The sequence below is a fragment of the Nymphaea colorata genome, chromosome 12 (assembly GCF_008831285.2).
Source record: "Nymphaea colorata isolate Beijing-Zhang1983 chromosome 12, ASM883128v2, whole genome shotgun sequence".
In the NCBI taxonomy this organism is placed as follows: Eukaryota; Viridiplantae; Streptophyta; class Magnoliopsida; order Nymphaeales; family Nymphaeaceae; genus Nymphaea; species Nymphaea colorata.
In genome coordinates, this window is record NC_045149.1 from 21,634,379 (window position 1) to 21,657,700 (window position 23,322).

At 36.9% G+C, this 23,322-nt stretch overlaps 2 protein-coding genes across 4 annotated transcripts; both read right to left on the reverse strand.

The window, feature by feature from the left end:
- Positions 1-656: 656 nt before the first annotated feature.
- On the reverse strand, positions 657-5,969 carry LOC116265213 (uncharacterized). The gene is made up of 7 exons (XM_031645768.2): positions 5,719-5,969; positions 5,478-5,579; positions 5,223-5,337; positions 3,588-3,703; positions 2,551-2,739; positions 1,827-1,972; positions 657-1,516 (listed from the first exon to the last, which is right to left on the reverse strand). Exons 1-7 carry the CDS (start codon positions 5,838-5,840, stop codon positions 1,335-1,337), a joined length of 972 nt encoding a protein of 323 aa, XP_031501628.1. The 5' UTR covers positions 5,841-5,969; the 3' UTR covers positions 657-1,334.
- Positions 5,970-9,115: 3,146 nt separating this feature from the next.
- On the reverse strand, positions 9,116-14,238 carry LOC116265762 (WEB family protein At5g16730, chloroplastic-like). Of its 3 annotated transcripts, XM_031646640.2 has the most exons (4): positions 14,014-14,237; positions 13,469-13,688; positions 11,027-13,356; positions 9,116-9,597 (listed from the first exon to the last, which is right to left on the reverse strand). In XM_031646640.2, the coding sequence occupies exons 1-3, from the start codon at positions 14,031-14,033 to the stop codon at positions 11,044-11,046; spliced, it is 2,553 nt and encodes an 850-aa protein (XP_031502500.1). In that variant the 5' UTR covers positions 14,034-14,237; the 3' UTR covers positions 9,116-9,597; positions 11,027-11,043. The 3 variants fall into 3 exon arrangements, with proteins under 3 accessions (XP_031502500.1, XP_031502501.1, XP_031502499.1); XM_031646641.2 differs by lacking the exon at positions 9,116-9,597 and having other exon boundaries at positions 10,750-13,353; positions 14,014-14,238; XM_031646639.2 differs by lacking the exon at positions 9,116-9,597 and having other exon boundaries at positions 10,750-13,356.
- Between the last annotated feature and the right edge of the window lie 9,084 nt (positions 14,239-23,322).

The window sequence follows — 23,322 nt, forward strand, 5'->3', positions numbered from 1 at the left end:
ATCTTTTCCAGATAAATTTTCACCAAATCAGTTTCACAAATTCTCTGCATGCACCTTCCATACTACGTCACAATGACTTTTCAGAAAAAAGGCAGCACCTGCATCGACACAATACCGACACGGGTGCAGAAGTGGGCTTCCTTGGGCAGCAAGTGGCTTCACAGCTCCATACATTTGAGTATTACACCGAGTATATGTAAATTGTTGAATTATTGGACATTATAGTAGACAATGCTGAGAAATGTGCTATTTTTTACTCGTTCCCCTTTTTTTACCTGAGCCACTTAAAGCTCCAACTCAGCCTTAAATAGCTTTTCTTTTAGGTTAGCTGGCTAGACCGACATAGCTTTTGTAACTAAAGCGTTTGAGACCCTCTAAAATGTCAATCTTTCACATCTACAGCAACAGAAGCCCAATAATTGCCCAAAAAGCAAGTAGCTCATTTTATCCCCTTGGTTAACCACAAAAATAGACCAAATCTTCACCCAAAGAAAATTCTCTTAAAACACTTTTACATTGCTCACTAACATGATAAAATGGAGAACCAATTCATTTACACTTCGATCATGAGGCCAATGTATTTTATATATTTCATGGAAACGGCCTGCTCATATATTACAGGAGGCTTATAAGCAAGATGGTGTACTAGTAATAACTCACAACACAAACACGGCCCAAATTTCATTTAAAGAAATCATCTCCCAAAACACTCCACATTGTTCCCCAACATGACAAAATGGAGAACCAAATCATTTGCATTCTAATTATGAAACAATTGTACTCTACACATATTTGATAAAAGTGTCCTGGCCATAATGTCCGACTCAACAGCCTCTTTAATAAGCAAGATGGTACACTAGGTATAACACAAAGATAAGTCTTCATCTAAAGAAATTTTCTTAGAACACTTTACATTGTCCACTAATACGATAAATCCTATGCATTTTAATCATGAAACTAGTGTACTGTGTACCTATATTCCATTCAAATGCTTGGTCATAATCTTCTAGCTCAACAGACACTCTTGTAAGCAAGATGGTATTACTATTTCGTCCACCAACTCATAACAACCAGAAATCCAGGCAAGGGTTGATAGCTGTAGTCACTAACTTTGGGAAATTCCAAAGCTCCTCGCAGTACTTTCTTCAACCAAAATCAGCTTCATTATAATAACAAAGAAAAGTCAAGTGGCCTTGTGTTCCTTTGCACATGATGCATCTCACATGCACATATCTGAACATTTGGAGGACCCGATGTGCCAGCTTCTATTTAACAAGTTTAAAAGTTTAAGCTGTAATTCAATACATGCTGCCAGAGAAACAGAGAGGCAATTTTCACGCACTTAATATGAGAGACGATATCTTTGACAGCTTAAACTTCATACTTTTCTTTGAGTTCATTGGCTGAAATATAAGCTCAGTTTTATTGTGTACTGTGATTTCTTTTAGCTCAGATGCAGAAGAACCTTCACTACGGTAATCACGGAGACTATATTGCACCACATGTTCAGACCCACCTGCAAAAATCCATGAAACCTAGCATTAATAAGATTTTTTTTTTCTCCCTTTTGTGGATGTTCAAGCTACAGGCATCTGTCTATGAAATTTGAACCATGAGATAAGCCATCTAGGAACACTAGGCCTACAAATGCCAACATAAATTTGAGACAAGGGCTCCCACTAAGGTCCGCTATACAGTTTCAAGTCAGAACTTCAGTCAGGTGCAATGACAACCTTACCAAGCATCCTGAAGCTAATAAGGAATAATTCAAAATAAGGTGATGAATGCCCAAAACCAAAATTGACAAGTAAGCAAAGTCTACCAACCTAGAAAGCCAAATACGGTTGACTTTTGGATAATGAACCTGTTCACTTTAGATCTCTTCAAATTTCTCAGCTTTTGCATATCAGCAGATTTTCCTTTAAATTCAATAAATTCTCCAAGAACATGTCTACCACTTCTAAGCTCCAATCTGCACCCAAAAAAGTCCAAACAGAAAAGCTGTAACCTTTTAAGGACAATAATGAACTTGATCCATTGCAGACAAGGGGATAGCAATAGTTGGCCAGTGAATAAACAATTAACCTTGATCGATAGTTTTAAATTCCATAACCAAGATTACAGGCAGACAAAAGCTTTAAGTTTTAGCATGTTGAGTCATAATTGCCCCCTTTTTCTACAAGAAGACACAATATTTTAAATAAAATAACTGAACACATTTTTCATCTTATTTTTTCACTTTTCTGGAGGCTACGATCAGACATTTAGCACATAGAGTGGAGACTTGTTTTTTTTGTGTGTGATGTCTGAAGGAAGCGATGTTGGAGGAGAGAAGGGAAAGATAACCATTCTTAATTGATGCCCACTTGGATACATGATGAATTTACCCAAAGGAAGATATTCCATGGCTGCAACTTCGCCAACAACAATTAAGAAAGTTTACAAAGCCGAATGAGAAAAGTTTCATGATCGACTTTCAAAGCAAACATAAACTTAATAATTAGGATGTCAGAAGAAAGGCCACATGTACGAGTTACAAAGATTACAAACCTGTCCCACATTGGTGCAGTCCCAAGAATAAAATGAAGTTTTTGAATGGTTTCATTCTGCAAATCACCCTTGGATCCACGAAATGCATCCTTTACCCAATTAGAAAAGCCTGCCCGAAAATCAGGCCTAAGTTCATTCCATTTGTCGAAACCAATAACTTCAGGATGAACTGATATTGACTGAGAGGTCCTGCATAAAAAGCAAAAAGTGAAAACAACAAAAAATATATATATAAGAAAAATACAAGAAGATCATAGCCAATAACATCAGACACCTAGAAAAAGTTCATATAAATAATTTTAAGATGGAATTTCTAACTTTTTCAGTCTGAAATTAGTACTATATATTTATATTCTTCAGCAAGTTTCCTGTACGGTATTCTACCTCAAGCTATTACCATTTATTCAAGCATATATTCATAGTACATACAATTTAATGAATCATTTGAGGTCAGAGTTCAAAATTCGCGCTACATTGCAGATACTAAAATTAGCAGTTTTAGTTTATATATTTAATTTAACAATGATGTCTGCAGATTTGCACTCAAATTTCCAGCTTCTGGTTACAAAATGCAAAACAGCTGAATGTTGTATTACAAAAGTATCACTCGATGTGTACACAGTAGCAGGAAAGATACCAAATTACCAATATAAAGTTTGGACCAGTGAACCAGACAAGACAATGTTTATACCTACACTACACATTAATACCTAAACAAAAAAAAGTAAAGTACTTCTGGTTGCATCAACACACAAGAAGCTAGGTGCCACATCACAAAGCATGATTATGGATACAGTTCCATGCAAGATCATACCAGTTCGTTCAAGGCAGAACACCTGACATGGAACTGCCCCATATTAATATCCCAAAAAAAAAAATTCTAATTATTTTTTTCATTCAAAGTAGGTTTCACCTTTGCAGAAAAAAGATGTCATAGTAATAACCAAGAAAACACATGATGCAATTTAACTCTAGGCACTACGTATGAGAAGAAATAGCTATAGAACTGAAACACGCTAGTTATTCTGAGGCCTTACTTGCAACTTGGATTAGGAAGCACCACTCTGCCTTTCAAATATCCACTTGGCAAAACAGCACCTCTTTTTTCCAGGTAAGATTCAAGTGTTGAGACTTGCTGCCTCATTTCCATTACCTAAATAGAAAGATGTTATGAGAAATCCCAACTTCAATAGCTACATGTAGGCAAAAATGTTTTTTCTTTTAGAAGAACAACGGAAGGTACAAGGTTAAAGGAAAAATAGGCAACCAGTGAACAAGCTTCAAGGAAGCAGCACTTAAAAGACAAATGCACTCAAGAGACTAAGGTCAACAAAGTATAGAACTAAGGTCTTAGGAAGTACAGGTTGTACCATGGTTAAACAGTACATTCTGGGAGTAAGAAAGACTAGATAACAAAGTCATGGTTCAACATGAACACCAATCACCTAATTCACACATCTGAAATTGGTGAAGTGCTCGTCACTTGCTACCTCTGTTGCTGGTGAATATGCATACATTATAGAACAAAAGCCATCAGAAGGGTTGTTCAGTAATAATGTAAAGCTTTGTCTGTGCCACCAAAAGCTGTTATCAGGAGTAAGTGCAGCATCAAGAAGATATAATTCTTTTTCAAGAGCTAAGACTAACCATTGGAAATAGAGGCTTAGGTCTAGAATGACTCTTTGCTTGACCAACAAGCAATGCTTCCTCCTGTTGATTTATTTAACCACTTGCTTCACCAGCGACTCATGTTTCACAAAGAATTCTAAAGTTCTTTAGATGATACCATGTTTCTGGAGTATCCAAACTCTGTGGCATAAGAAGGTTTCTTAAGAGGTTCTAAATAGCAGTGACCCACAAGGTGCCAAATTTCGTTTGTTGAAATCTGCTCTTTCATCATAACCCCTTGGTTCTAAATGTTTTCTAAAATACATAGAGTAGACAAATACATTTATATGTATGTGGTGATATACATATCCTACATGGACAAAAAATCATAGTGATGCTCAATAGACAATGTCATGCTTAATTGACAAATTGTAGCTCAAATCCAAAAGAAAAAGTAGATCAAAGTGCAGAAAATTTCGCTAAACGAAGTTTATTGGCAATTTGAGAGCCTCACAACCTGAAACTCTGACACAGACAATGAGTTACACTTTCATTGCAATTCATGGTTGCACTACTAGAAAAGCTAAATCCCAAATAAAGACAGCAAACGAGATACACAAGCTTAAGACAGGCTTTAGCATTAGCTAGAGTTCGTAATTGATTCACCTCAAAATAAGCAATGGGTTATCTTCAGATGAATAGAAATATCTCTCTTAAAAAATGTCTTTTTGGATTCATATTTGAAGATTCCAAGCCCACAAGAGGAGGAGAAAATTTTATCAGGTGAAGAGTTGTTAAATTTCAATCTCGTTTCCCCTTGATGTTTTCCTTGAAAGTTGAAACTAAATAATTCGCCAACTAAGTATCTCAAATTTGTTCTGATCGAAGTCCCAGAGGAAGGCTACTGCAATGCAAGAGAAACACTGGCCGGAAGCCACCTTAAGAATTACCAACACCACCATCCACCGTCAAATATTTTCGAATTTCATAAGAATCATTAAGACAGAACCACCAAATTCCATAACTAGAAATAAGAGAACAAATTCAGAAGAAGAAGAGATTACCGGATCAGGATGCCGCTCTCGGCTGCCATCCTTGCTTCTGCAAATCCAGCTACGATCATCGCCAACCTCCACAAACCCATGCAAATTCTTAACCGTCATCACCATCACTTCCTTCCTGAATGAAACACCAATATTAGAAACAAACAAGCCAAACAAAAATTTTCTATGGAATTTCAAGGAGGACGTCAAAAACCTAATCCATACCATAGGGAAAGTGGAAAATGAACGAAAAAAAGAAGCAGAGAAGTGCATCACCCTTTTGAAACAAGGACCATATCGACATTCCTGCGCTCCCCATTATCGTCGTCCGGAATTCGAAGCCCAACGTACACCTTTCCCCCATAGATCTTCTCAATCCTACAAATTCACCAACAAAGGCCATTCTATGTCGGAAAAAGATAGGAAGATGGTCCATTGCCATTCAGTAGTCTGAGTATTCATTAATTTCTACGGGGATACAGAGAAAGAGAGGGACTGGGCTATCGGAGAGCCGTACTTCTCTGCGACGACGAAGTGGACGTTGGATTCGTACTTGTCGTCGAGCTCGTCGTCCTCTCCGGCGACCCACAGCCGGAATAGCTTGTAGATCACCAACCCGCAGACAACCTCCACCCACATGATTCCTCACTTCCACAGCAAGCAAAAGCCCGATCACGTTGCCTGAAAATTATATCGTCCGAGAGAGAGGAAGAGATGAAACACGGAAAAAGGGGAAGTAGACGGTCGAAGTGTCGACAAATGAACGTTTTAAGAGATGAACGGCTATCTGCTCCTCCTTTCCCGCGAAGGAAAGTTGAGAGGAGAGGACTCGCTGTTAAATGACTTGAATACCCTTACTTTCCCGCTTCCATCCCATTCGAGTTCAGTATGAGAAGCTCAAGTTTGCTCTTACCTAGGTCTTAATGCCATGCGCTCAATCAAATGGGTCCCAAAAATTTCAAAAAAAAAAAAAAAAAAAAAAACAATTTATCCGTTTGCTTTAAAACATCAAAGTGTTTTGATAATTTCGTCTCCAATCGTTAATTAATTCTATATTTTGGATAGATCTCATTAGTATATTTCTTTTATCCTCATTTAGAAGAAAAGAGGGAGAGTTGATACTTTTAAAAGCTATTATTATTTTTTGTTTACAACTTGGCCATATATGTAAACTTAGATGCAATTTTAAAGCTACACTAGATTTTTTAGTATATATAAAATGAGGAGAAATTGTGTTAATTACTTTGAACTATCTAGTTTCTTTTTTTTCTAATAAAATAATTATTGTGCACGTTAAAATACATTGATTTAGATTATATTTTCAAGATGCGTTTACCCAAAATGAATTATTTAATTTTATTGACAAATTAATTAGATTAAAGGGTCTGATAACACTGGTTGGCGCAGTATTATTTGAAATTTGGCTGACTGAAAAATTCAAATCTTATTGACACTACCCTCCTCCACGGGACTTTTTTATAAACTGGTGTAGACTCTCTAGGGTTTGGCAATAAGCAGGGGCTGATGGAGGTGTGAGCACAGTATGGGCAATTGCCCTCACAGAGTCCCCAAAAAAATGGTTATTTTTATATTGAAATTTCATAGCTGGTTTTTGAATTTACATACTGGTGTCCCTTAACTTTTTGATGAATTTGGTGTATATTTTATTATATATACTTTTTCGGATATCTATATAAACGGATTCTTTATATCAGATATGAATCCAAATTTCAAATTCATAATTCACATGAACCAACTCCCATTTTTAAATTAACATTTGAATCTGACTATTAAACCAAACCCAAATCATGTTATAGACATAGGACATTTTTGAAAACTATATTTGATCTGAATCTAGTCAATGTTTACTTAAATCTAGATCCGATCAAATGTCATTCTTTATATCTAAATCATTCTTAATTTGATATTAATTTTTTTTCTATATCCTTTCTTTGTGTGGTTCGGTTGGATATCGAATCTAAATTGGATCTATTGACATCCATAGTGATTCTATGCCATGATAGATCCAAAGTTTAGAAAATCCCTGACCTAGTTGCAATTCCTAATTGGATTTAAGAACAAATTTAGATCATCTTGTCTTTATTGGTACCAGTGGCGGAGACACATGTGGTCTAGTGTGGGCAATTGCCTACACCATCCCCACAAAATACTTTTATTTTTACATTGCTGCCTTCAAATATTTGGCTGTTTATATATATAAACTTTGGGATTAATGTGCCTATAGCCAAAATTTCTGGGTCGCCACTGATTTGTACTACATACTGTTTCAGTTCAGCAGTTGAATATCTCTTAGAGGTTGACATCTCTAGTTGAAGCACCGGAAAAATTTTCCCAACCAGCACCATACCACCTGGGAATCGAACGAGCAATTTCCCTCAACATCATGAAAACTTTTTTCCTTGGGGAAACAGAAAGCTGTTTTCTGTGACCGGCAGGATGGATGATGTAGACACGACAGTTTGAGTGCCAACCAAGGTACGCACGTAATAACTTCAAATGCACGTCAAAAGGACGAAAAATATGTACGCGAAAAGAAAAAAAAAATATTTGAAATATTTTCCCTCCTTTTTCTTTGTTCATGATTAAACATCAGAAAGATGGTGTTCTGCTGGACACTTTTGAGCTTTGCACTTCTAGATTCATAAAAAAAATGGTCAGTTAATAATCCTAGTTGTCTAGTATGTTCTTCTTTAGAATCTGAATAATACAGAAACTATTTCCAACAAGGAGATTTTATTCTCACCTTGAGTTTTGAGCAATTGTTTAGTAATTGAATACTAATAATCTGTTCGATAAAGTTAGGTTAAAGATGAAGGCAGATTCATAGAATAGTTTCTCACTTAAAAAGAAGTTGGACATACCTCTTACTACTCACAACTTATAGCATAGAAGGTATTTGATAAGAACATTGCATCCTTGAAGTTTCAAACAACTATCACGGAGCGCAGTATAGTTGGTTGGCTTGAGTGGCACACTGTTAATGTATCCTCAGTTCAGTTCCTACGGGTGTTACTCTTCATGTTAAATTCTTTAAGTACAAGTTTTTTTTTTTTTTTTGTAAATTAATGTTTGTATTTTTATTTATCTTCTAAAAACTAAGTTTTGTAGTAATTTTTTCGATTTACAATCGATTGTGCTGAATCACCGAAGCAACAACTTAGCTAAGTGGATTCATACGTGAAAATAATGTTTAAATGGTGAGTCGTATAGAAAAGGCAATTCCAAGCTACATTGTGCAAATACTAGATTTGAGTCCAAATCTAAATCCAAGCCAGGGTCCACATAAAGATCCAAATACAACCTGAACAGGTAAGTCAAATATGAAACCGAAATACATGTAATCTACAGCGAGAGTAGACATCATTACATTTAATTTGGATGTGCAACTACCGAACATTTTGATGCAAACACGATAAAAATGGAACCAACAAATTCAGTCCACATTCCGATCTTACTTTGGCGATCCAAATCTAAAAATAGCAATCCAGACTCGAAGTCTCACACATTCGCCAGTGTAACCTTGTTTATTAGGTTCCATTTTTACCTTCCAAGAAACCTGGTTGATGTTCTGCGGCCAATGCAAGTCCTAAATATGTTTTAAATACTGAAGCATACTTGAAGAAAACTAGTGTAGAGAAAATTTTGAAGTTTGCATCCCAAATACCTTGTGTGATTAAGCCGTTCAAGTTTTTCACCTCTTGAAAACAGTCTTAAGAAATAATTAATTCAATCTCGATAAAAGTGTTTATTAATTTAATTTTAAAAAAAATTGCCGAAATAATTTTTTTTTTCAACTCAAAATGGGGCTTAACCAAAATAGGTTATATATATTCCAGTCAATGAGCCGGATAGAGAAGAGCATCATACACTGAATTTCCAAGATTATTCAAGATGTTCCAGGCAATAAAAGTTTAAAATAATCATGTCCACCATGTGGGTTACAGACAAGCTAGATCGCCAACCAAGAGAAGCGCACAAAATACGTACAGAAACAGACATGCACGCATACATACACGACTCTGCATGTGCAGGAGTCCTTTTCTTCCATACTACAATTGTGAAACCACAGAACCCAAACTCTGGCTGTCACCAGTTCACTCGGACAACCGCTGAGTCTGCAAACTTGAAATTTTCATTGGTGGTTTTAGCAAGAGTTGCCCTATCTAGCTGTAGATCAGTACTTCACCTTCACTGTTTGCTCAACACTTCGGAAGTGAGCTACAACAACCCAAAAATTTTGCGCACACATATGACCAGGAATGAGCAAGTGAAAACTTTAATCTGTAAATCAGGACCTCAGTTGAGCAACTTAAGTCCATGCTAAGAGGCAGACCTTCCATCAAGTTAACCTTTGCAATATAGTCACCAGAAACTTCTGAAACACCAGTAGCTTTGCTTCAGAAGCATGAAACCAAGCACTTATTTTGTGCTTTTTCAAAAAAATTTTGGTAAATTTTTGAAAAAGAGTACGCTTGCATGAAGATGAGATGGAACCTTCTTGGCATTGAAAAACTTCTACTTCAATAACCTTTTTAGTGTTATACCCCACGAATCCTGAGGATCCCCTTCATCAGGTGGGTGACAACACGCGCACGCTCTGACGCAATGTGAGAAGCCATATATGTATATATATATATATATATATATATATATATATAATCTTCTTGTGCAGTGAGTCTAGCATGCTTCATAGTTCGAACATTTTTTGAATACTCGATTCTGGCTTGCCACTGACTATTACTAAACTTACACGAGACAATGGAGGTTAGTCACATTTGAGTGGCACCTATCCGTAAACCAAACAGAATTAGAAACTACCCACCTCACTGCAAACATCCTCGCATGTCTAGAATAGGATAATTGGTAGTGTATTGCATCATAGCCAAAAAAATTTTGCGCCACCATTCATCGACTACATTGTATCATTCACAAAGAGAAAAAAATGCTCTCTGCCCAACTGGACTGTAATTCCTGAGAACCTTATTGAAAATAAATTCCCATTTTACCAGCACTTATTGAAAATAAATTCTCATTTTACCAGCACAGGGACCTTAAGAATTTGTATTCTTCAATGTCATTGTCCCTTTGACCAAACTTTTCATTGATATGTAATGTAAGAAGTTGCCTCATTCCACAAATTGGGCCTGCTTTCCCGCATTTCAGGGTGCTGGAAGGAAGAGTCTGAACATGGTTATAAACTTTTGCTTTTCTCAAAGCAGCTGCACAGGAGTCGGACCCGTGATCTCTCATTTCCCAGTGCAGGCACGTTTACCATTTCGACCAAGCAATGGTCCTCAGTCATGTAACTCACAATGACCTTCAATTGTACATCTAACATCATTTCCCATAAAGGGGGTATCAAACGCTATGAGACACCCCAAGAAAATTAGACAAGCGACATGAAGTTGTCCTTCACACAGGAAATGACTGGATAAGAATTGATAAGTAAATCCATCACATCTATGTATTCGACAGATCGATCATAGCAGCTAATCAGCATGATTATTCAAAATAATTACGCTGATAGTACTCAAAAGGACTTCAAATATAGAAATTAAAATGCTAAAATACAATTCAGTTCTCGTCTCTCTTCAGTAAACGAGAGAAAAGACCAGTGAAAATTGTGACATGTAAAAGACAGGTGTGTAACTAGACACTCAATGGTAACTGCAAGTAGGTAATCACAAACAGAGAAGCATAGCAATTTACAACCTGATAAGCTTAAAGACCATGATATAACCAAAGGCATGTCACCGAAACACAAGGCGACATACTAGAATTGATAAAGAAAATAGCAATAATACCTGTACTTCTGAATATGCTACTTGTGGCTATTTTTTTTTCTCAGGAGACCTCCAAACTTGTGCAACAATGCCTTCTTCTTTTTATGTTGCTGTGTTTGCAGCATGTTTGCACCATTCTCTGCACTTTCTGTTGCTAATCCATTTGTCTGGATTAAATCATCACAGTCCATTTTCGAGTCAAAATCCTCATCCACAGCTCCCTGCCCATTACTCTTAGGGGATGCCTCCTTGTCACTGATCTTGCAGTTTTCCCATGTTGATACCTCAACATCAAGAGAATCACCTTCGTCCTTGCCATTCTCATTGCCCTTCCCGTTCCCATTTTCAGACTCCGGTTTTAGTTCTACTAGATCAACATTAACAGAGACCTTATCTTCATCCTGCTTCTCTATGTTATCTGGGGTAACAACCAAAATAGATTTCTCATTGATATTCTCACATGGTGCTTCATCAACAACCTCAGCTTTCCTTGTCACTTCCAGGCTCTTCTCTTTGTTCACTAATTGATCATCTTCCTTGGCTCTTATTGAGGTTCTTTCTTCTAACAGTTTTGTCAGCTCTTCAATTTTCTCCAAAGCAGCAGCTTCTCTGGCATGAAGATCTTTATTTTCTTGATTGATCCTTGCTAGCTCATTCTCCTTGTCATGAAGAATCTCCTTCAACCGCAGACTCTCATGTGTTGCATCTTCAGTAGCTTGCCTTGCAGCGTCAGCTTCAGCCTTCAGTTGGCCAAAAGAATCTTGCAGTTGGATACCATCTTCCTTTGCCATTTGAGCTTCAGAAACTGCAGCTTTAAAGGAACCAGCCAACTTATCCGACTCCTCTTTAAGAAGCATGATTTCTTCCTCTGATTTCTTCATACAACTCAAGAATTTAAGTTCCTTTTCCTCCCAATCTGCCCTTGAGCTTTGCAATTCAAGGTCATTCTTCAGAGCAATATCTTTATAGTGATCAACCTCCTTCCTTGCTTCACCAACCAGAACCTGATATTTTTCCTCTGTCACTTGAAGCACCATCTTCAGATCTTCAATCTGGGATCGTGCCTCTGCAAGTTGGTCTTCAGTAGTAGCAAGACTTTCTTTGACTTTATTGGTCTCCATGGAAACTTCACGTAAAGCCAGAGCTAAATCATCCATTGCATTCTTACTTTTCTCTTCTTCTTCTCTAGCTACTCGTAGCTCATCACTGAGCTTGCTCTTCTCCTCCATCAGACTTTGAATCTTCAAAGCTATCATCTCTTCATTCTCATTAGCCTGTGCCTTATCCTCCTTCAACCTCTCAATCTCCTTTTTTAGAGTCTCAATTGTATTTGCCATAGAATCTGCTTCTGCTTTGGCTGCCTCAATTTGCTGGTCTGATTTTTTCAGATCACCTTGCTGTTTTCCAAGTGACATCTCCAAAGATTCAATGCTTTCTGTAAGTGAAACTATTTGGGCTTCAGCCTCCTGGAGGAACTTGTTGCTCTCCTCCAACTGTTTCAGCAATGAAACTACAGATTCGTTTGCAGTTTTCTCAGAAGATTTTGCTTTTGTGACTTCAACTTCCAACAATTCCACCTTTTTCTTCCAGGCTGCAGCCGAATCCACAGCATCAGACTCTGAATTTTTGGCATCATTAAGTTCAACTTTCAGCTTTTCAATCATTCCTTCAGTTTCCACAAGTTTCTCCTCAGCCACCCTTGCTCTCGCAAGTTCTTGTTTTAAGGATTCAATTTCAAAACCCAATCTTTCCACCAATTCAGAAGCCTCCTTCGCTTTGGATTCCCACATTGCATCAATCATAGCCTTTTCTTCATTCACAGCCAACTGAGAGGCACGAGTTGTATCCAACGTTTCCCTAACTTGAACCAACTCCCGGTTCAAATCCTCCACTTTCTTAGCATTCTCCTCTGCAATTTTCATTGCACTGTCCGCATGAACCAGAGCTGCATTCTTTGCTTCAGCTACCATGGCTAGCTCCTGCTTGATCCTGTCCACCTCCTCATTTGCAGAGAGCAATGCCGACACCTCATCTAAATGCTGCTTCTTCACAAGCTCAATTTCCGACTGCCACTTCTGCTCAATGTTCTGAGCCGCATCGATGCTCGCCTGCTCCAATTCATCTGCCCGGAACTTCTCAATCTCAGAATTCTCTTCAGCTCGCTTCTGGAGAACAAGTGCCTCACTCAGTTTCTCATTCGCTTCCTCAGCAGCTCTCTTTGCTTCCTTCAGATCTTCAATTGCTTTTGATTTCTCAGCCTCGGTTTTCTCTAACAGCTCCTTTGTTTTCTTCAGATCTTCCTGAAGAAGCCCCAGTTGGCTCTGCAACTCCGGTCCCTTAACCACGCGCTTCTGCACGGAAAACCCAAAAAGAAGATCGTTAAGAATCATTAAGCCTTTCTAGAAAAGGCCGAATAGAAAGATGGGTTTCAAACTGTTGAGGACATCAGTTTCTGTGTATCACCTCAGGCGTAGCGATTTTGGGCGATCGTCGTTCCCCGGGTCTTGAATCAACCGATCTCGGCCGAGAATCGACCGATCTAGGCGACCTATCAACTGAAAGCCTGCCGGGTTGAAGAGGGGAGGGAGAAGATTCATGTTCAGACTTGCTTCCTGCTCTACTCAATTTGTTAGCCCTAGGAGTAGCAGGAGAGGTCTTGTGCGGCGCTTCAAACAACCCAGTTCTGTATTGTCACACAATCTTAGTAACATTTCCATAACCAACAGAAGAAAATAGAACAAGAGGACCAAATCTATAAAAACCAGCAACCCATTTAGCCAAATACCATAAAACATGAATTCCAGAATCAGTACAAGGATCCCAACCCATCCTCTAGGATTTAAAATGGAACGAAAGTGAAGCCCATCAAAGAAAAATCACCAAAGAAGCAATTAAATGCGTTACAAAACAAGCATTCCTCAAAAAGAAACAGAATAAGAGATACCCAGATCAGATCTAAATGCAAGAAGCTAGTAAACCAACAAAAAAAAGTGTGAAAAATGACTTACCTGGTTCTTGAGGAGATCATTGTTGCAGATACTTGAGCAACAAAATGAAGTGCAGACGAAAATGGATGCTTTCTTCTCTCTTCTTCAACCTCTAGTTTCTATTCACCGGTAACAGACCCACATTTGAAACACAAAGAGACCGGTAACCAACTTCTCCATTGCCAGGGAGGAACTCAACGGCGAGATGGCTCCAGTTGATCTGAAATCTAGTCCTTCAGTGCTAGTAGTCCTCAAAGTCTCAAAAAAAGTACAGCATTATTCTCATCATGTCCTCTCTGATTTTTGGAAATTACCAGTCAATTCCATTCTTATTGAATACCCGGAACGCCCTTGCATCATGTGCTTCCGCTTGCCCTAACCTTTTTCTCTTTAGAAACGTTAAGACTCATAACCTGTGCTTTGAGCAATATCCAATGCTGTCTGTCTTCTTCTTTATATCAGTTCAGAAGTTCCAATTAAAAACTCATGCTGTTGAACCACTTTTTTTAATTTTCGGGACCACTTGTAGGATTTCAAAGTATAAAACTTTCACGTATAAATCAAAAAGCAAATTTGTTCAGTCTTTTCTTTGCCATATTCTATTTACAAATACTTTTAGAAACTTGTTCAATGTTGTTCTGAATAGTAAACCAAGTACGAGTTACACGCTACCTGCTCTTTTTGGCCTAGAGCAGCAGAATCATATAGTGAGAAGACCAATGAAATTCGGATTAAGAAGAAAAGAACACTTACCAAACAATATTCAGCGCAACTTGGTGGTTTTCCTCACCATTGAGAAAACATGGATGATAAGAAATTGGTGAGAATCATGTAACAGGAGAAAGACAAGATTTTAAGTGGTTCAGTCATTCAAACCTACATCCGCGAGAGACAACTCCACACCTCATGTGATTTTTCATTAGAAGTTCCACATAATAAAAGGTTGTGGTCCCATTGAGGAACCCACAGAACAAAAGCTCTTTACAAGGCAATACTCACAATCAAGGAAATTTTTTACTGCAACTTGTAATCTTTCAAAGAGGAACTAGACCTCCAACATTCAATAAATCAACACCTGTGAGATAAAATAGGCAACTTCAATCTTCAACACTCACAGACAAACCACAGATTGTGTTATATATATATATATATATATATATATTAACATGCTTCCTTCAAGCATGACAACAAACACAAAAGTTAGAAAAAAAAAAGATTTTAATAATGGTGATACTAAGTCAACTCCTGAATATGAACCTCATCATGGAACATGGATCTAAAAGGAAAAAGAAGAAAGTAGTTATATATTGACTAGCAATACAAAGCTACTGCTGCCTTTATGTTAGGTTTTTCATCCATGTCTGTGAAATTTTGCTCCTTCATTATCTCATGTTCATGAACAAAATTATCGTTATATTTTAAGGGCCCTAAGCATGTGCGAGAACGTTACCACCTAACTCACCAAATTACCAAACCCATCTAACGAATATGCTCAAACCAACCATCCCAACTCTCCATATGCTTTGATAGTTCCACCCAAGACAAGGACTGGATCTGGACCCTGTGATCCAAACTTCCTCACCAAATGAACCCCGATTGTGTCTCGATTTCTTAGATAAACCTCAAGATGCATAATTTTAAAGATAATAAAATAACAATAAATTTAAAAAAAAATGAGGCAATGTCAGGAACAATAACAATGAGGGGCATTTAGGTAATACCGCCACTTCAAAGAGGAGAGTAAAGCTCACAGACATCTGGGTAGTTCGCCACCGACTGTATTATTGTGGATGGAAGGTGGAGGGGGGCACTCCTGTAATTTTCGACAAAAGCATGTGCAATAAGAGAAGACGAAAAAATAAAAAGAAGCACGAGCATCGGCGAGGCGGAGAAAGAGAGAGAGAGAGAAAGAAATGGAAAGAAAAAAAAAATAAAGAAAAAAAATAAAGAAAAGAAAAAGGCTGTGAGTTCTTCTCTTTTTGGTGGAATTAGGGTTAAAAATATTAATATATGAGAAAAAAGTTTTTGAAGGGTAGGGAAACAGCAACAGACAAGAAAGTATTTCCGATAATGACGCGCTTGTCCCCTGCATCTTCCTGGAAAGAAGGGGGAGTAGATGGATCGGATCTGGATTACTAATATCCAGGTTGGGATTGGAACCGCTGCATTCAGGTTCAAATACCGATGGATGGGACTTTAATCGGATGTCTCCTTTTATTATATATCTGATTTGTCTCATGTTCATGTATTTGTATTCGAACAAGAAAAGTTCTTAATCATGTTTAAGGATCCGAGTCTGACTTTTAGATCCACATTCAAATGTGAATCTGATTTTACAATGCATAATATTTATTTGAAATTGAGTTTGAAATATAAACTCGAATTCAGTCAAATATTTTTGTAAAAAACTAATTCATTCTGATTTTTCAATCAGATGTTATTTTATTTTTTTCATATCCGAGTTCATTAAAACTATTAACATGGCATCTAATTTTAATTTGAATATGTTGTCATTGACATGCTTTTAGAAAAGCCATGAAACTGCTTTGGTGAAGTCAAAAAGAATATGTACTTGCTGGAGGTGAGAATATACTTTATCAGCGTCTGTTCTATTCTATTCTACGTGTTTCATGATAAGATGGGGAACATTGCATATGAACAGGAAAAATGGTGATATATATGTACCTCTACTGTTTGATTGGAACACTACATAAGCCCCGCCACGTGTTAAGGTACCAATGTTATGAAAATGTCAATATTATCGCAATCGGACAAACTCAAGTATAGGGATGTCAATATATCCAATTTAAATCAGCTATAGATATCTAACCGATCGATTCACAAAAATCGGATATGGAAAAAAGATTAATGTCCGATTAAGAAATCAGATCGGATTTAAATTTAATAAATGGCATCCAATCGAATTCAGATTTGGATTCGAATATACATAAATAATCGATTGGATTCGGATACGAATTCAGATCAGATTCAATGTTAGAGAAATATATTGTATCTAGTGTTATTATTGAAAATCGGCAAAATTCGGTTTAAAATTCGGATTCGAATTCAGGTATAAATATAAAAATCAAATTCGGATTGTAAAATTGGATTTTGGATTCAGATTCGGATATGACTTTAATTTATTCATATTCAAATCTGAATAAAGCCGAAATGGTGTTCTGTAAGATACGAGAGCATGTGCCCATATTTGTTCCACAAAGCCCTTTGAGTTCCTATTCTAAACTTTCATTGTCTACATAAATTTATTTTCAGGTGAGTAGCAAGATTAAGTTCACTGCTCAAGCAAGAGTCCAAAGCTTGTATATGTACTTGACAGTGAGATCTTCATGTTTCAACTTGCATGTAGAGAATCAATCCATGGTTCTCCATGTGAAGTTTTCTTCACAAGGAAAATCAAAATTATTAGGGGAAAACGGGATGGAAGTAATATTTGAGTTTGCTTTTGGATTTGAATTCAATTTGGTCCTACCCAGATCCAGAAGTTGGATTGTCGGCCCGCTCCTGTCTTCACATGCTTCAACTTGCATGGAAAGACTCAATCCATGGTTCTCCATGTGAAGTTTTCTTCACAAGGAAAATCAAAATTATTAGGGGAAAACGGGATGGAAGTAATATTTGAGTTTGCTTTTGGATTTGAATTCAATTTGGTCCTACCCAGATCCAGAAGTTGGATTGTCGGCCCGCTCCTGTCTTCACATGCTTCAACTTGCATGGAAAGACTCAATCCATGGTTCTCCATGTGAAGTTTTCTTCACAAGGAAAATCAAAATTATTAGGGGAAAACGGGATGGAAGTAATATTTGAGTTTGCTTTTGGATTTGAATTCAATTTGGTCCTACCCAGATCCAGAGGTTGGACTGTCGGCCCGCTCCTGTCTTCACATGTTTCAACTTGCATGGAAAGATTCAATCCATGGTTCTCCATGTGAAGTTTTCTTCACAAGGAAAATCAAAATTATTAGGGGAAAACGGGATGGAAGTAATATTTGAGTTTGCTTTTGGATTTGAATTCAATTTGATCCTACCCATATCCAGAGGTTGGACTGTCGGCCCACTCCTGTCTTCACATGTTTCAACTTGCATGGAAAGATTCAATCCATGGTTCTCCATGTGAAGTTTTCTTCACAAGGAAAATCAAAATTATTAGGGGAAAACGGGATGGAAGTAATATTTGAGTTTGCTTTTGGATTTGAATTCAATTTGGTCCTACCCATATCCAGAGGTTGGATTGTCGGCCTGCTCCTGTCTTCACATGTTTCAACTTGCATGGAAAGACTCAATCCATAGTTCTCCATGTGAAGTTTTCTTCACATTGAAAATCAAAATTATTAGGGGAAAACGTGATGGAAGTAATATTTGAGTTTGCTTTTGGATTTGAATTCAATTTGGTCCTACCCAGATCCAGAGGTTGGACTGTCGGCCCACTCTTGTCTTCACATGTTTCAACTTGCATGGAAAGACTCAATCCATGGTTCTCCATGTGAAGTTTTCTTCACAAGGAAAATCAAAATTATTAGGGGAAAACGGGATGGACCCATGCTCGGGTCTACATGATTCCTTGTACCCTAATTGACCGCTCTACTAAGTCTTTCTTTTTCTTCCTTTTGCTAAACTCCTTCAGAGTACCACCAGTACTTAGAAAGAGACCATTATAAAGTTTTATTATCTTTCTCATTAAGTTGATATAATAGTTGTGCTTACTAATTACAATTCATCCACTCGATCTAATTCTACTTGGAAGTAATAGTTGCCATTACATTTTGCAACCAAATTTGTTTAAAACAATTTATAATTACTTTACAAAGTACTTTTGTTTACTTACTTTATGTCACACAGTGTTGGTTTGCTTTTGAAAACATCATATTAATTGATATTATATTTGAGTTAGCTTGATCAATGTATTTGTTATACCGTACTTGATAGAGATCATGGTAGGGTTTCTTCTTCTTTTACACAAGCTTCAATCTGATAAAATAAATTTATTTTGGCAATCATGAAATTAGAAATTTAGAGTAAACAAAATCCTTGTTTGTAATACTGCTTCTCATCAAAGTTATCTGCTAAAATTGTTTGCTTTTTTTTTTTTTTTCATATGGACATACCAAAGAGAGCAAGTGCTCACTAATAATTGTAAGATAGTTAAGAAAAACAACAATGAAGATGTATCTGTTTATTGTTAATTACTATTGAAAGCGAATGATGTTAAGCTGAAGACTTTAGGGCTGGTTTGGTGATGAGAACAGTAACATATTATTTTAATGATTATGTACATTATTATGTTACTGTTCTTATTGCCAAATGATGTTCCTTAGATTTGTATGTCGTTATTTAAATATTTTTCTTGCAATTATCCTTCCGAGTTTTGGTAGTTGGATTTTCATTCCTAACTTCAAAAAAAAAAAAAAAATCTTTTCAATTTTTTGGTCGTGGAGCTTTCCAGCTTCATCTACTATTCACACACAAGACACATTGCATTATTTTTTTTTTTTTTTAAAAAAAAGAAACCTACACGATGTAAAAATCGTCCAGAATAGTGTTACTCATTAAAATCCATTAACTTCAATGACATGATCATGTGTGTAGCATCGAAATCCACGATAAAAAAAACTTGGGCATGTTTTCATTTTTCTTGTATATTTACGGTAATCTTTTATAAGATGTGACCCCGCATATATAATATGTGCATCCTTCTCATAGAACAAAACCCAAAGGTTTCCAAATTGATCACCATCTACTAAAGCCATGATAACTATACACAAGATCCGCGCTAGGTTTCTTTCTGTTTCCTATACTCATAATTGCTATGATCAATTCTTTCATTTTGGTGGTTTTTCGGGTTAGATGGATTATACCTAATTGCACAAATACCTCTAAGATTCGTCGATTCCCGATCATTAATACATAAGAGTCTGGTGACTATAGTTGCAATTTTTATTATTAAATGATTTTACAACTACGATGGACCTATGATAAGATAGTTTATTTACAACGAATTACAAATAAAGTCAAAAATCACAAACAATGCATGGAATAGGATTTAAGATTGTGATTGAATTGATGGGATTTGGTACGATCCATTCAGTTGATTCTTAACAAATTAGTATCCGCATTTGTGAGGGATGTTCTACCTCTATAAGAAGTCGTTGATTAACAACAAAATACGCCCAAGAATAACTTTTCACATCTTGAAATCTCTTGATTTTTCCTTTCCGTTACCAGTGAACAAGTTTTAAGAAACAAATCCAGACGATTTCAATATAAAAATCTCACGTACTTATGATCTTTACTATATAAAATACGTTTATATGGTCTATGAAATATATGTTCTAAGTAAATATGGCATCGTCCAGTCAATTTATTCGATTATTCATATTTTATCACGTGCAAGTTAACTTTTCCAAATAAATGGACGACAATCATACTTTGGTTTTGAAAATTTTACTTTACATATATGTAAAAGCCTAAATAATCGAGTTCATCGAACTGTTGATGATCAATTCATGCCCTGCCACAAGGCGCATTGAACTTACTGTATTACACTAAAAAAAATCACTATTCACTGGCGCAGGGGAAAGAAAATATTGGCTCCACTAAACCTATGATTTTTACTGAGCCGACGGTATGCTTTCAGTGACGTGACGTGTCACTTGACGCACTCTGCAATAACCAACTATGTTATGTCCCTTGAGAGGATCTCAATTTTAAATTAAAATGTTCTATGTTATGTCCCTTGAGAGGATCTCAATTTTAGATTAAAATAAGAACAACCCGGGCCTGAACGTTGACAGATTTATAGGGCACAAACGGGAGACAAATCAAGATCCGAGCCCACTTGGCAATTGATTTGGTTGCTATACTGGATCTAACTGGGACCCGATGAGATTTAACGCATAATGTGCAGGTCCAAATTAGTTGGGAAGCAGACGTGCATTAATGTCCAAACGGAGTTTGAACCCAGGAGACCCGATAGAGCCTGATGGAATGTAGATACAAAGTTAGGTGAACTTGGATTACTTTATCCAGATAAAGATTGAACACACACACACACAGCTAATGGATATGAACCTGATTAATTAACAGGGCTCCGACTTACAGGAGTGAAGCGAAGATTTTTTTCAGAAGCGGGATAAACGGTCCGACGAACTTATCTGGATAGGGACAACTAAACCCAAACGCCCCTGCCGACTTAGTTATTAGTCAATTCCAGCTGATGGGTTTGAATATTTGGATAGATGTCTCTCGTAAATCCGATACATTATGCCCTAGAAATTGCATTTTTTAAATAATATTACACAAACGGCGCGTACTTTTAATAAACAACAAAAATACGTTTTAACTTTACAAATTTTCATTTAGCCGCCTGATCGTTGAGAAAACAACTGACGGAGCCTGAAAATGGAGGACAAAATTATTGGTCATACTAAATTATAAGTTTACCTTTTTTTTTTTGTTTTCTATTCTTGGACAATATATTCTTTCCCTTATCTACCCTTATAATATTTTTACCTCTCTCTCTCTCTCTCTCTCTCTCTCTATATATATATATATATATATATATATATATATATAGAGAGAGAGAGAGAGAGAGAGAGAGAGAGAGAGAGAGTAAACCATCTTCTACACTTCTGAAAGAAAATGCCAAAATGTGGAACACAATATAATTGTTCTCAGGAAAAAGATAAACAAATGAGTCATAGCATGTGGACTGTCATGTTCCTAAGAATTGGTGGTTAATGGTGCCATGTGCACAACAGTTTGCTAAACAGTCACGGAGATATACACTGAAAAAATTTCATTGAAAAGGTGAAAAATAATGTTGTGATTACTTAAAGATTTCATGATAGAGCGTCTAAATTAGACCTGTGCTGTGCCCCTTAACCAAAATATCACATCTCCACACTGATGCTAACACTTTATTATTAACATGATCAACATGATCGACTGTTTTTAAGAATTAATGCCCTGTCCACTCCAGTAGAACAGTATCTGTTTTAGTGAATTATTGAAAAATAAGGACTAAAAAAGATCTTATAAGTACTCAAAGATCATATTTTTGTTACAGTAAGGATATGTTTCAAGTAGAGATTCTTAGGAAATGGATCTTGATGAACATATCACAGTACAAGATTTATTTCACAAGTTTAACAAGTTTGAGCTGCCATGCTTCTTTTGACGTAATACAGCAATTACACACGCAATCGCGCTCATAAAAAGACATTAAAGTAAAGTTTTTGAACAAGGAAAAGATAAAGCGAACGAAGCAAAAGTCGAGCACATGTACAAAGGCTGTGGATGAATGGGAAAAGGGAAGACATGAGATTGACAGCTGCTGCCATTTGCAGAAGCATCAGGTCCTTCAACAGTGAGAGTGAGAGCGACGGACGTGGTCGGCGAACGAACGTCTCGGACAATGGGTGTCAAAGCGCTGTCCCACCCAGAGCTACTGGTTGGTGATTTTCATGCCAGCTCCTCTGCAACTCTCTCTGGTACCACTCGTTCATTTGCACCAAAATGTTCGGTACTGAACGACGTCCGCCGGACCGCCATGCACGCATTCCCTTGCCCTTAACATCATTCAGTTAATCGATTGAAACAGTTCAAGCCACCTTTCCTTCTTTTTCTATTCAAGATAGTAAATTCAGTGTCTATCTTGAAATAACAATGCTCGCTTCCGTTCGTGAAAAATTTGTGCATCCGATGGAATACAGGTTGATGCATCTAAAAATCGTGTTTTAATGATCATATAGAAATTTAAAAAGCGGCACCTAAGAAAGTTGTGTTTCAAGAATCATAGCATAGCCAGTTAAACATTGTTTCCAAAGCCGTATCATAGCCGGCAATCTGATTGTCAAGTTCAATTTTAGTGGATGTTATTGTTGGATGTTATTGTGCTGTACTGCAAAGGATAAATACATAATATTCTAGTTGATAGATGTACCACTCTCCATCCAAATAATAGTTATGGACACTAACACAAAAGGAAAACGTGAACATTACACCCATTTGCTTTTATTTTTGAGATGCCCTATTCAATTGGCTATGGAATTACACAACATGGATTTCCATGGCTGCTCATGCTGCAACAGTTAAATCATCCCTACAAAGTCACCCAGAGCTCATTCCCAATCACTTGTCCTCTCCATAACTCAAATACCAACACATTTATAGTTTGTAAAATGACTACAAACTAGAACTGGGACACATGCAGCCCGTCACAGATTTAAGAATTCAAGAAATGCTTGAATAAAAGGAGATGAAGTAAAAATACCTACTGAGAACAGTTTTAAGGTGTTGCATAGCTGGTCAGCTA

Excerpts from the sequence above, each read along its gene's own strand:
- LOC116265213 (XM_031645768.2), bottom strand. The coding sequence starts at position 5,840 with ATGTGGGTGGAGGTTGTCTGCGGGTTGGTGATCTACAAGCTATTCCGG. Across the intron at positions 5,580-5,718 it reads CACTTCGTCGTCGCAGAGAA|GATTGAGAAGATCTATGGGG; the intron begins GTACGGCTCTCC and ends GTGAATTTGTAG. Across the intron at positions 1,973-2,550 it reads ACTGCACCAATGTGGGACAG|ATTGGAGCTTAGAAGTGGTA; the intron begins GTTTGTAATCTT and ends TTTTGGGTGCAG.
- LOC116265762 (XM_031646640.2), bottom strand. The coding sequence starts at position 14,033 with ATGATCTCCTCAAGAACCAG. Across the intron at positions 13,689-14,013 it reads ATGATCTCCTCAAGAACCAG|AACTGGGTTGTTTGAAGCGC; the intron begins GTAAGTCATTTT and ends GTGACAATACAG. Across the intron at positions 13,357-13,468 it reads CCAAAATCGCTACGCCTGAG|AAGCGCGTGGTTAAGGGACC; the intron begins GTGATACACAGA and ends TTTTCCGTGCAG.